Here is an 11,742-nt window from a genome sequence, read left to right as displayed (position 1 = left end):
GCTGCGGAGACCGCGGCCGGGCGCCGGGGCGGAGCCCGAGGGCCCCGGTTCCGGTCGCAGAGCTCTGCGGGGCTGAGCTTTCCGTGGCGGCCTTGCAGGCCTGTGCACGGGCTGTTCTGGGGAGCGGGGGCTCCCGGTGGAGAGGAGAGCCGGGGGTCATCAGCAGGCTCTCCCCGCTCCCTCTGAGGCCCCCCTGAAAGGCGTCGGCGGCTGGTGCTGAACCCCGGAGGCTGCCCCGCTTATCGGCCTGCCCGGCGGCCTGCAGAGATGCTTCCTAGCTGTGCGTTTTGTGTCTTTATGCCGGACACCTCTAGGGCGGACACAGAAAGGGCGGACTCGGGTCAGCGGAGAGATGAAGCCGGGGGTGGGTGCGACTGCGGGACGGGGTGGGGATCGGGCACATTGGAAGGGAGTTTCACCGAGCAGGATGCAAACTTTGGGAGCTGTCCAGGGCCTAGCAGGTGGTGCTGGCCACGAAGGGCCCAGAGGCGTGGGGGCTGCGTGGGGAGGGACCATCCTGTACACTGGTTGCTTGAAAGGTGAGGGAAGGGAGGCGGCTTCTGGGCAAGCCTGGATTCCTCAAAGGAGTGAGGATGGGTGTGTCTTGGTACCCGGGCTTGGACTCGGGGCCAGGGCACCACCCCTTAGCTTTTTCACTCAGGGCTGGTGCTCTGTCATTTGAACCACAGCTCCACTTCTGGCATTTTGGTGGTTAATTGGAGGTAATAGTCTCACAGACTTCTATCCAGGCTGGCTTTGAATTGAGGTCTTCAGACCTCAGCCTCTTGGGTAGCTGGGATTACAGGCATGTAGCACCAGCTTCTGGCAAGGTCATCTCTCAAGAAAGGAGCACCAGGCTCAGGTTCTGGCTTCTGGCCTCCAAGGGTCTGAAGTCCCATCCCAGATCGGAGACTGAGCAGGCGTGCTGGGCAGTGTGGTCTCTGTCTCAGAGCCTGCCGGAGGAGTGGCCTCCTTTCCAATTAGACGTCCCAGGAAAAAGTGTCCCACGGAGCCCAGGCCTTGTGTCTGTGGGTGGGTTCAGCAGAGCCCAGGCCTTGTGTCTGTGGGTGGGCTCAGTGGAGCCCAGGCCTTGTGTCTGTGGGTGGGTTCAGCAGGTGCCAGGGTCCACCCACTCGTGTGCAGCTGGTCTGCTTCCCTGTCCTAGGCCCAGTTATGCTGCCAGTGAGGAGAGCCGAATCCTGGTCCTCACCGAGCTTCTGGAGAAGAAGGCCCACTCCCCCTTCTACCAGGAAGGCGTGAGCAATGCCCTGCTGAAGATGGCGGAGCTGGGGCTGATGCGGGCAGCAGACGTGCTCCTGAGGAATGGAGCCAACCTCAACTTCGAAGGTCAGTGGGAGGAGCCCGGGGCCGGCTTCTGCTTCTACTGTCCTCTTGGAGGCTGGGTGATAACTAGAGAAGGAATCCTCCCCCGGTGGCCTCCCACTGCCAAGGCTGCATGGCTGTTCGCCTGCGTGCCCGCGTGACACTGCCGCTTCTCTGTGTCCTGAGTTAACAGTTGCCGGGGTACCGGCCAGTCCCGCTCACATCAGCAGCAAAGGTGATTTTCTCCCACTTGGAGCCACCCGATGGGTTTGTTCATGCCACCGAGGGGGGATGGGTGGACCACCTAGGCAGCAGGCCTGTCAGCTTCTGGCTGTCCTCTCTGGCTTTCACCAGGGAGAGGCGAGGGAGGCGAGACAGACAGCACTGCTTGCAAGAAAATGGGGGTCCAGACTGACCCCATGTACAGCTGGTGTGTCTTGCCGGCCCCTCAGGACAGGCTCGGAGCTGCCAGGCTTCTCAGGGGTCCAGCAGCTGAAGAGGGCACATCCTGAAGCCCATCCCTTGACCGCCTGGCCGGGTCTCCAGAACCTGGCTGTTACCCCAGAGCCAGGAGGGTAGCCTTGCAGGCCAGACCAGCCTGGCTACAAAACGGGACCAAGCCAGAGCCCAGCAGCATGGCCAGTCCTGTCCAGCCTCTCTGCGTGCCCTCATGCAGAGGGTCCTGGAGCGGGATGGGCTGTTTTATTGCCCCCACGAAACAGAAGTGGCAACCAAGGCCCACATGCATTAAGTGGGGAGGGCTCTGCCTCCAGAGGTGTGTGTGTCGGGGGGTGGGAGGGGAGGGGGTCTAAAGCGAGCCGCCTGTCCCCTCAGACCCTGTGACCTACTACACTGCCCTGCACATCGCCGTCCTGAGGAACCAGCCCGACATGGTGGAGCTGCTGGTCCGCCACGGGGCCGACATCAACCGGAGGGACCGGGTAAGAGCCAGCAGCCTGCTTGGGGCGTGCTAGGGTCCTGAGCAGCCCTGCCAGCTCCACACTACACCAACCTGGCTGGTGCTGTCCTGCCTCAGATTCACGAGAGCAGCCCCTTGGACCTGGCCAGCGAGGAGCCCGAGCGCCTGCCCTGCCTGCGGCGCCTCCTGGAGCTGGGCGCAGACGTCAACGCGGCTGACAAGCATGGTGGGTGCTCTGGGAAGGCGGAGGGGCCGGGGCCGAGCTGGGGCATCTTGTAAGCAAACTCCTGGGAGGTCAGCTTGATGCCAGCACCCCTTGCCCCCTCCCCACCAATGGCCCAGATAAGAGTCTAGAGGCTTTGGGGGGCAGTGCACTCATGGTCCCGCGCTTCCCTCTAAGGCTGCCTGCAGGGGTGGCTAAGTGCACCCAGCCTCTGTGGGCTCCTGTTGACACCTAGCTTAGGTCTTGGGCATCTTGGGGTGCGGGGAAGTGGTGCCATGCTGGACTGCCCCACTTCTGTGGGAGTGGAGATGCACCCTCAGCCCTAGAAGTCCATTTCAAGGGTCCAGTCCCACTTCCACTTGGTGGTCGCTGGCCCCCCCACTCCTTTCCCTCCCTTCCTCCCTCAGGGAAGACTGCTCTGCTTCACGCTCTGGCCAGCAGCGACGGCGTGCAGGTCCACAACACAGACAACATCCGGCTCCTGCTGGAAGGAGGTGAGGCTCGGCACCTCGTCCTTTCGGCAGGGAGGGGGGCATGGGGGCCGCCCCCTCCAGCTTTGCCTGGCCGGGGCTGAAGGCCGCCCCCACCTTGTGCTAATGGTTCCTCCCAGGGGCAGACGTCAAGGCCACCACCAAAGACGGGGACACAGTGTTCACCTGTATCATCTTCCTGCTGGGCGAGACCGTGGGCGGGGACAAGGACGAGGTCCGCCTCATCAACCGCTTCTGCCTGCAAGTCACACAGCTGCTGCTGGCCCACGGGGCTGACCCCAGCGAGTGTCCAGCCCACGAGTCCCTCACGTACATCTGCCTCAAGAGCTTCCGGCTGCACCTCCCGCTGCTGCGCTTCCTGCTGGAGTCGGGAGCTGCCTACAACTGCTCGCTGCACGGCGCAGGCTGCTGGTCCGGCTTCCACCTGGTCTTCGAGCGGCTCTGTGCCCCCCTGGGCTGCGCGGAGGAGGAGAGCTGTGGGGAGCTCCTGCGCAAAGCGGAGACTGTGCTGGACCTCATGGTGACAAACTCCCCAAAGCTGCGGCTGCCGGCCAGCTTTGACATCCACCCGGTGGGCAGCCTGGCGGGGCAGGTGCAGGCCCTGCACGCCTCCCTGCGGCAGCTGGAGCGCCACCCGCCACCCCTCAAGCACCTGTGCCGGGTGTCCATCCGGCTGCACCTGCAGCCCTGGCCTGTGGACACCAAGGTCAAAGCGCTGCCCTTGCCCGACCGCCTCAAGTGGTATCTTCTGAGCGCACACAGTGGCGCGGGAGAGGACGACAGCTGACCTGTCTTGGGGTGGCCTGTGCAGCTGCAGCGGCTGCCAGCAGACTTAAGCCACGCCAGCCTCTTGGGGGCCTGGGATCTGGGCCACGTGGCTGCGTCTTCCAGGGCAACTGTTGCCCCTCCCCTACAGCAGCACCCCAGGTTTCAGGCCGCACCAGAGGGAGGCAGGTATTAGGTGCAGGACGGCGCCAGTTGGCTTGTCCTGTGGGGGAGGCACCACTGGGTGGCGCCTAGCCAAGGCCCCTGTCATCACAGTTCAGTCACAAAGTGCTTTTGGTGAGCTGGGGAAAGGCATTAAGGGCCAGGGGCAGGGCCTTCCCCATGCTCAAGGCCAGCCATAGGCTGGGCGCCTTGCCACACCCACCCCCTGGAGCACCAGGCTGTGGCAGGGTCTCTTGTGCAGGCCCAACCTGGGTCTGGGGGACCATGCCTTCTAAGAAGCAATCATGAGTGTACCAGGACAGGCCTGTCCCAGGCTGGGCTTTGGAGGGACTCCTCTGGAGCAAGCCAAGCCTGGAAGGGGCCGTGCCACCTGGGCACACCCCTGTCACTTGCAGGTGCCTTTGGGAATCAGCCAAGGTGACGCAATGATATTTATATCAGAAAATTAAAGTGGTTCTCTGGGCTGTCCGGGTCCTTGTGTAATAGTACTTTAGCTCCGCTGCTCTGCGCATTGGGAAAAGGAGCCACGGCGACCACCGAGAAGGGGCTGGGGGCGAGGGGGAAGTATTTCATAGGTGACTTCCTAGTCCCCCAACTTGCACCCCCAGGAAGTACCACACCAGATAGGTTCACCCCTTTTAATTGTTGACTAAAAACGCCTGCCAAAGAGGAGCCCCTGATTTATAGTGAAGAGGGGGGGCCAGACACCAGCCAGCCTGGCTCCTGCTCTCCCAGGAGTCCACAGCCAAGGAAGAGGGGGCCACTGTGCCTGAGGCGTGATGCGCATCTCCACGAGGGGAGCGCCTGGTGTCTGGGGCTCTGCCACCCGCTGCTGGCCCGGCCCCGCCCCTGTGCGGCAGGGCAGGTGCCTCCACACAACCCCACACGCCTCCCTCCCCGCTGCCTCCCTCTGGGCCTTTTTAAGAAAAGTCTTTTAAGTGTGTGGACAAGCACACAAGTGTATTTAGTGGCTTGGCTGTCTGAGCCCTGGCACGGAGCCTGGGCCTTGCCACTACCAGCCCCTACCCTAGCTCTGGTCCCTGGCAGTCCCTGCCAGCCTGGCTCATCTCAGGGCAAAGCTGTAGACGTGGTAGATCTCATCGGGAAGGTTCTCCTGCCTCTCCTCGGCCAGGAGCCGGAGGCCGGCGCTGCGGATGATCCTGCGGACCACCTGGAGGTCCCGGCACACGCTGCTGTCCACGTCGTCCAGGATGACGCCTTCCTGCGCCATGTTGTCCTTGATGACGATGATGCCATTGGGCCGCAGGCCGCGCTGGCAGCGCCGCAGGAACGCAGCCAGGTGCTCATCTGTCAGGTGGCCTGGGGTGCAGAGGGAGTTACGGGGTGACACTGAAGGCACCCCTCTTCCCTCCTTCTGTTTCCCTCCCAGCCTCCTGGGCACCACTATCCCTGGTCACGTGGAAGGTGGCCACAGCTCAGAAGTCGCCCACACACAACATGAGCCTGAGCGTGAGGAGCCAACTGCCAGGTGCGGCCTGGCCAGACCTCCACACTCCCCCGCCACCCCGTGCATGGGCTCCCTGCGGCCACAACTGGGCCAGGTGTGTGTGTGGCGCAGAACAGCGAAGCACAGGACAGCAGCTCCTCCCCCTGCTTTCACAACCTGCAGCTGGGGGCTGTCAGTAGTCGGCACCTGCCAAGCAACAGTGGGCCCTGCGTTCAAACCACAGTGCCTCCCCAGACCCTTGGTTGGCCTTGTGAAGCCCAGGAGGCTGAGGGGGCCAGGCCAGGGGTCACCTGGGCTGCGCTGAGATCGAGGCTTAGAAAACTCCCTTCTTTTGAATCAGTGTCACTGACTATTTAAAGTTTTAGAACAAAAAACCACCTCTGAGTGGCCAGCAGGTGTTCTGGTGAACTAAGCCCCGACTTTGGCCCCAGGGCCAGCAGCGGCCAGGGGTGGGGTGCGGGGGAGGGCCACGGGAGCCTCACCTATCACCCACTGGATCCAGATGACGTCGTAGGAGCCGGGCTCCGGGCTGAAGTCCTGCAGCCCACAGCAGAAGTAGTTCCTCACCCGCTTGCCCTCCTCCCCCAGGTAGGTCTTGGCTTTGGCCAGAAAGTCCTCGGTCACGTCCACCATGTCCACCACTCGGAAGAGCGGCAGGAGCAGCCGCTTGGTGATCCTTCCGATGCCCGCGCCGCAGTCCAGGGCACAAGAGGTCCCCGTCTTATTCGGGCCTTCCTAAACAGCGGAGGCGGCCATGGCACGGGGACCCCTCCCCGCGTGCCCACCCGCGTCAGGCCAGGCACCTGCCCGTGGGGGGGGGCCACGCCTTCCTACGGCGGAGGCAACTTCCACTCAAAGTGGCATGCATCACCCAGCTCCCAAGACCCAGGAAGATGGCAGCTCTGAGCTGAAGAACTCCACAGCATCAAGGTGGAGGGACAATGGTGGGAGGAGGGGGAGGGGGGCACCCCAGGAACCCCAGGCAGGCAGAGTGGGGCAGGTGGGAGAGGCCCCAGAGACACACCGGCTCAGTCCTGCCACCTGCCCAGCCCAGCGCTCTGCCAGCTCGTGGGAGCCCGCAGTGGTGTGGACGTGGCTCCCCCGCCCCTCGGGAGCCACCAGAGCCTCGGCCTCTCCTGGAGAGGACGTCAGGCCTGCCTACCCTCAAAAACCTCTGCAGGAACTTCCGGGAGCTGCTGAGGTCGATGTTGGAGATGTGGCCATACCCCCCAAGCATGCCGTCCACCGTGGGCGGGATCTGCTTCCAGTAGGTCTTGGCCTTCGAGTAGAACTGGGTCTCATCCTCGATCAGCTCGCTCGTCATGCTGGCACCGGCCGCGTCGCTGTCACAGCACTGGCAAGGGCGACTCCTAAGCCAAAGAGCGCCTGGGTCAGGACCCAGCAAGGTCACCAGGACAGGGCTGGCGTGGCCGGGCTCTGGGAGCCAGGAAACCACTCTCACACGCAGGAAGGAAAAGGAAGCTACCCTGGGCAGGGACCCCAAGCAAGGGCCCCAGCCTTCTGTCTGGGCATGGGGGTGGACCTGGGAGGACCGAGCAGACCCTAGGCCCTCCTCTACCTCAGCAGCACAGAAGCAGCTGAGGGCAGGGCTGGCCCTACCCACGTGCAGGGATGCAGCCAGGTGGAGCTGCGATCCAGAACCCCAACAGCAGGGAGCACCCCAAGGAGAAGGGCCAGGCAAGGGCACTGGCAGGATGCATGCGCGCTGCTGGCGGCCTGGCTGTCCAGCCCAGGGTGCTCAGGGCCTGAAGCAAGAGACAGGAAAACGGAAGCAGCTCAAACACAGAGGAAAAATGAGGACTCTGCGCACTCAGGACGGAGGAGTTCTTTTGGGGTCCTGGGGGGCGAAGGCAGGGCCTTTGCACGTGGAAAGCAGCGCTCCACTGTGGAGCTGCACACCAGCCCTGGAGGAAGCCTTTTTCAATGGCAGACGCGCAGCAGCTCAGAGAAGGGAGCCCAGGAGGCGTGCTCTAAAGGGTGCACACCAGAGGCCGCGTGGCGGCGGCCAGGGAAGAAGTGTTTCTTTGGGGGGGCCCTCAGCAGCTCTAACTGCCCAGCACCGCACCCGCCTCTGGCCACAGCATCAGCGCGGTGACTCTGAGCAGACAGACGGACACGCGTGGAGGCCAGGTGCCCTCCCTCGCGGGCAGCTCACCCACCAGGTAGGCTTGGCTAGTGCCGCCTCAGAACTTCTCCAGCTGCCTATCTGAAGTGGCCTGGGCCGCTGTGGCTGTCTTCAGCATGTCCTGACTCAGTTTCCCTCCTGTCTTGCAGCCTCCTTCCAAGTCAGCCCCCCAGAGCAGGTGCCGTGGTTCTTCAAAGCTCACTTCGGGGACCCAGCACCGAGCCCTGTGGCCAGCGTGGCGTCTGCGGGCCCCTGGTGGGTGGAGAGCCCCTGGAACTGCCATCCAGAAACAATTGCGGGGGACACGGTGGGGGCTCCTCAAAAAACCCCAGGACCAAGTGACGGGCTTCAGAAGACAGACCAGGGCTGTGGGCGTGCAGAGAAAGCCCCAACTATTCTGAAAGCTGAACTGCATCCTTCACCAGGGCTTGGCCCGCCCACAGGGGCTGCCTCCATCCTCGTCCCAGCCACTCCCCGGCACCCTGAAAAGGAAGTGAATACACCCCAGCTCTCTCCCAGCCTGTGATCTAGACAGGGGTCTGCTTGAACCCCGCTTTGGAATCTTGCTTCTGGCAGTACTGGGGTTCTTCTTCACAGGAGTGGTGGTCCTAGGGCTTGAACTCTCAAAGCCTACGTACTATCCAGTGCCCAGCTTTTGACTCAAGGCTGGCCAGCTACCGCCTGAGCCACAGCTCCACTACTGGCTCTTTTTTCTTTGTTGGTTAATTGGGCTTAATGAGTCTCATAGGCTTTCCCTGCCAGGCTGCCTTCAAACGGCGATTCTCAGATCTCAGCCTCCTGAGTAGCTAGGATGGCACGCGTGAGCCACCGGCGCCCAGCACACCATTTGAATTCTGGTATCAGTCCAGACACCGCCTCGGCACTCTTCAGGTACAGGAGTTTGGAGCCACAGTGAAATTCCATCCTGTGGGGAACCAGGAAGGCGACCTGGGTTCCACACATGGCGTCCCCCATTCCCCGTCTCACCCCGGCCGCAGGGCCTCAGCGTGGGGAAGAGCGAGCCACGCTGCTGCGCACAAACTCGTGGCCAGCTGTAAGCAGGTGCAGGCGCAAAAGCACGGAGGGTGCCTGTCCTCGAGGCTGCGCTGCAGGCCACAGCCCTGGAGAACCTTCCACGACTGCACCAAGAGGGGCCACCGGCCTGAGCTGTGTCCTGTGGGGGCCTGGCGGGTGGGCGCCAGGGCAGCATGCCCCGGCCGCGGACCTCCTTCAAACCACCCTCACCCCGCCAGCAGCTGCCCCTACAGGCAGAGACAGCATGATCACCCTAAGGCCTGTCCACCAGGCGGGGCCCACAGGCCTACCTCCCCACTGGACTGGGGCCCCTTGGAGAGATAGCGACACCCCGAGACTCATCTGCTAACCCATACAACGTACTCAGCAAGGTTTACTCCTGAGCAAATGGGCCAAACACTTATGGGGTATTCTCCCTGCTCACCTGTCTGCCCCCCCCCGAACCCCCAGGCTTCCTCCTACATCAGTAGCTGAGGAATGCCTGGATGAGCTTATGCCTGTAGACATTTGCCACCTTTAAGCCGGGCACTGGTGGCTCACACCTACAATCCTAGCTACTCAGGAGGCTGAGATCTGAGGATCGTGGTTCAAAGCCAGCCCAGGCAAGAGAGACCATGAGACTCCTATCTCCAATAAACCACCAGAAAACCGGAAGTGGCGCTGTGGCTCAAGTGGTAGAGCGCTCGCCTTGAGCTGAAGAGCTGAGGGACAGCGCCCAGGCCCAGAGTTCAAGCCCCACGACCAACAAAAAAAAGAAAGAAAGAAAGAAAATGCTAGGCCAGGTACAGGTGGTTCACGCCCATAATCCTAACTGCTCAGGAAGCGGAGATCTGAGGAGCAAGGTTTGTTATCAACCCAGGCAGAAAAATCTGTGAGATTCCTATCTCCAATTCATCAGCAAAATTCTGGGTATGGTGGTGGGATTCAAGTGGCAGAGCACCAGACTAGAACAAAAAAGCTAAGTAAGAGCAGAGCGCCAGAGCTAAAGCCTCACTAAGAGTACTACAATGTTGCCCATGAAGGACAAAGCCTTAACTATTCCAAACTGGCAACACTGTGACTGGAACCCACAAGGTGATTTTTTTTTTGCTTTACCCAACACCCTACAACTGGATTCCTTCCAAAGTCAAGGTCTGCAGAATAATGTGATTTACCAGAATCCCACCAGCAGGCAGAAGATTCCAGGAAGCAGCCGGGGAAGCACAGCTGGCGGGAAATGGCAAATCCCACGGCATCACTGGCATCACTGGGGGGGGTCCTGTCCACCCAAGGCCCTCTAGTGGGAACAGGCGTCAGAGGGAACAGCCAACTGGTCAGGAAGTCCTCCCTACACTGCGCTCCAAGCACAGTGAAAGCTTGTAAGACCCAGGGAGGAGTCAGCCAGGTGCAGACAGGGCAGCTGTACATGCATGCTAGAAAAGACCCCTGGTGCATCAAGCTGGACACCTGGACTGGCTCATCACCCCTCCCCACCCCCATGCAGCCATGCTCGGGCAGCCACATCCCCTCTCCCAGGACCCAGGGAAGAGAATGGCCGCAGCAACCCTCGCTACCACCCTGAAAGGAAGGGGAGGGGCAAAAGCCTTCCTGGAGTGACCACCCATGCAGTGTGCAGCCTGGGGCAGGGAGGGGAGGGGGGCTGGGCCTGTTCTTCAGTATGGGAGGATGGGGGCAGACCACAGGAGATCAGGAGAACACAGGGCTCCCCAACACTGAGAGGAGGGAACCCCCAAATGGTAACAACAATAATAATGTAAAACTTAAAGCGTGGTTCCCTCCTACTGGGACATGGAGATTGGGAGGGATCGCGGTTCTGTAGAGACCCTCATCTTAACTAACAAGCAGGTGTGGTGGTACATGCCTGTCATCCTAACCACATAACCACATGGAAGATCAATGTCCAGTCCAGCATAGGCAGAAACACAAGAATTCATTTTTTTAAAAAAAGGGCTAGGAGTGTGGTTCAAGGGGTAGAGTGTCTCCCTAGCAAATGTGAATTCAAATCCCAGTAGTGCGTTAAAAGTATAATAATAAGATGAAATCGTAAGCTGGGCACAAATGGCTCACATTTGTAATTCTAGTGATTCCAGAGGCTGAGATCTGAGGATCACATTTTGAAGGCAGCCTGGGCAGGAAAGTCCATGAGACTCTATTTCCAATTAACCACCAAAAAAGACTCAAGTGATAGAGTGCTAACCTCAAGCAAAAAGCTCAGGGATAGCACCCAGACCTGCCAGAACACCCCAGCTTCAATGTTCTTTGGTTTCTTCTTTCTACTTGGGGAAGTGGCACTAATTTAGGAGACCTCTAAGGCCCTGAGGATTAAATGTGCACATGAAAAGCTTGGAGGACCTCACAGAGCCACATACATTCATTCTCATTCTCATTCTCTCTCTCTCGGTCTCTCTCTCTCTCTCCACTCGTCCCCTCCCCACCCTTTCTTTTTCTGTCAATATTTGGTCTTGAACTTAGGGCATGGGAACTGTTCCTTAGCTTTTTCCCTCAAGGCTGGCACTCTACCACTTGAGCCACAGCTCCACTTCTGGCTTTATAAGAGTCTCATGGACTTTCCTTCCTGGGCTGGCTTTGAATGAACCATGATCTCAGCCTCCTGAGTAGCTAGGATTACGTGAGCCACCAAGGTTGGGCTGCCCGTGTTCGCTCGACCTTAAAGATCTTGTACGAAGAAGTCAGTGAATCCCACGGGACGGTGGGGGATTGTTACTGCTGGGTGGGTGGAGGGGGGGTGAGGTTCACAGACCAGACCCCTGCAGCGGCCTCGACCCCCACCCTCGGCCCGCAGCTCTGACTCGGCGGAGCCCAGGTGACACGCAGAAGACCTACCGCAAAGCCAGCCACGGGCCTGGAGGCCGCGCGGGCGCTGGCGCGCGCCGTTCGGCTGACCTAGGCCTCAAGGGCGCCCGACGACAGCTGTGCGGGCGGTCCCGGCGCGGGGGCCAGGCCCGCAGTAAATCCGATCTACCAAACGGCGCTCCGGTGAGCCGGGCTCGGCACCGGGCCTCCACGCATCCCGCCGTCCGCCCCGCCAGGGGCACTCGCCCCAGCCCCGATTCTGAGGGGAAACTGAGGCTCGGAGAGGGGCTTGCTGCCGCCTGCGGAGCGGCAGGCCTCCTCCCCTCCCCGATCCCCGCGGTCCCGGCCCAGGCCCGGGTCCCCGGCCCGCGGGGC

At 61.2% G+C, this 11,742-nt stretch overlaps 3 protein-coding genes across 5 annotated transcripts in view; 2 read left to right on the top strand and 1 right to left on the bottom strand.

Moving 5' to 3' along the window:
- Positions 1–919: 919 nt before the first annotated feature.
- Asb6 (ankyrin repeat and SOCS box containing 6) lies at positions 920–4,416 on the top strand. The gene is made up of 6 exons (XM_013021515.1): positions 920–1,019; positions 1,090–1,347; positions 2,158–2,264; positions 2,360–2,468; positions 2,873–2,959; positions 3,076–4,416. Exons 2-6 carry the CDS (start codon positions 1,278–1,280, stop codon positions 3,741–3,743), a joined length of 1,041 nt encoding a protein of 346 aa, XP_012876969.1. The 5' UTR covers positions 920–1,019; positions 1,090–1,277; the 3' UTR covers positions 3,744–4,416.
- A 112-nt stretch (positions 4,417–4,528) lies between these two features.
- Ntmt1 (N-terminal Xaa-Pro-Lys N-methyltransferase 1) overlaps positions 4,529–11,742 on the bottom strand; it is a 7,662-nt gene continuing 448 nt past the window's right edge. The window contains exons 1-4 of one of the 3 annotated variants that reach the window (XM_013021237.1): positions 8,363–8,422; positions 6,535–6,742; positions 5,855–6,107; positions 4,529–5,224 (exon numbers count right to left, since the gene is read on the bottom strand). In XM_013021237.1, the coding sequence (XP_012876691.1) occupies positions 4,968–5,224; positions 5,855–6,107; positions 6,535–6,696 (672 nt within the window). In that variant the 5' untranslated portion in view covers positions 6,697–6,742; positions 8,363–8,422 and the 3' untranslated portion in view covers positions 4,529–4,967. Of the gene's footprint in view, positions 5,225–5,854; positions 6,108–6,534; positions 6,743–8,362; positions 8,423–11,742 lie in introns of those variants that run through there. The other 2 variants (XM_013021236.1, XM_013021238.1) reach the window with 2 other exon arrangements.
- Positions 7,005–11,742, top strand: part of LOC105989315 (chromosome unknown open reading frame, human C9orf50) — a 15,954-nt gene continuing 11,216 nt past the window's right edge. Inside the window, exons 1-3 of the mRNA XM_013021277.1 lie at positions 7,005–7,070; positions 7,668–7,773; positions 11,357–11,550. Of these exons, the coding sequence (XP_012876731.1) occupies positions 7,005–7,070; positions 7,668–7,773; positions 11,357–11,550 (366 nt within the window). The remainder of the gene's footprint in view (positions 7,071–7,667; positions 7,774–11,356; positions 11,551–11,742) is intronic.

The sequence above is a fragment of the Dipodomys ordii genome, unplaced genomic scaffold (assembly GCF_000151885.1).
Source record: "Dipodomys ordii isolate 6190 unplaced genomic scaffold, Dord_2.0 Scaffold55, whole genome shotgun sequence".
In the NCBI taxonomy this organism is placed as follows: Eukaryota; Metazoa; Chordata; class Mammalia; order Rodentia; family Heteromyidae; genus Dipodomys; species Dipodomys ordii.
This window is presented reverse-complemented; position numbering and strand designations above follow the sequence as displayed.

Coding starts and splice junctions, on each gene's coding strand:
- Asb6 (XM_013021515.1), top strand. CDS start 1,278: ATGGCGGAGCTGGGGCTGATGCGGGCAGCAGACGTGCTCCTGAGGAAT. Junction 2,265..2,359: donor ACATCAACCGGAGGGACCGG/GTAAGAGCCAGC, acceptor GTCCTGCCTCAG/ATTCACGAGAGCAGCCCCTT. Junction 2,469..2,872: donor CAACGCGGCTGACAAGCATG/GTGGGTGCTCTG, acceptor TTCCTCCCTCAG/GGAAGACTGCTCTGCTTCAC.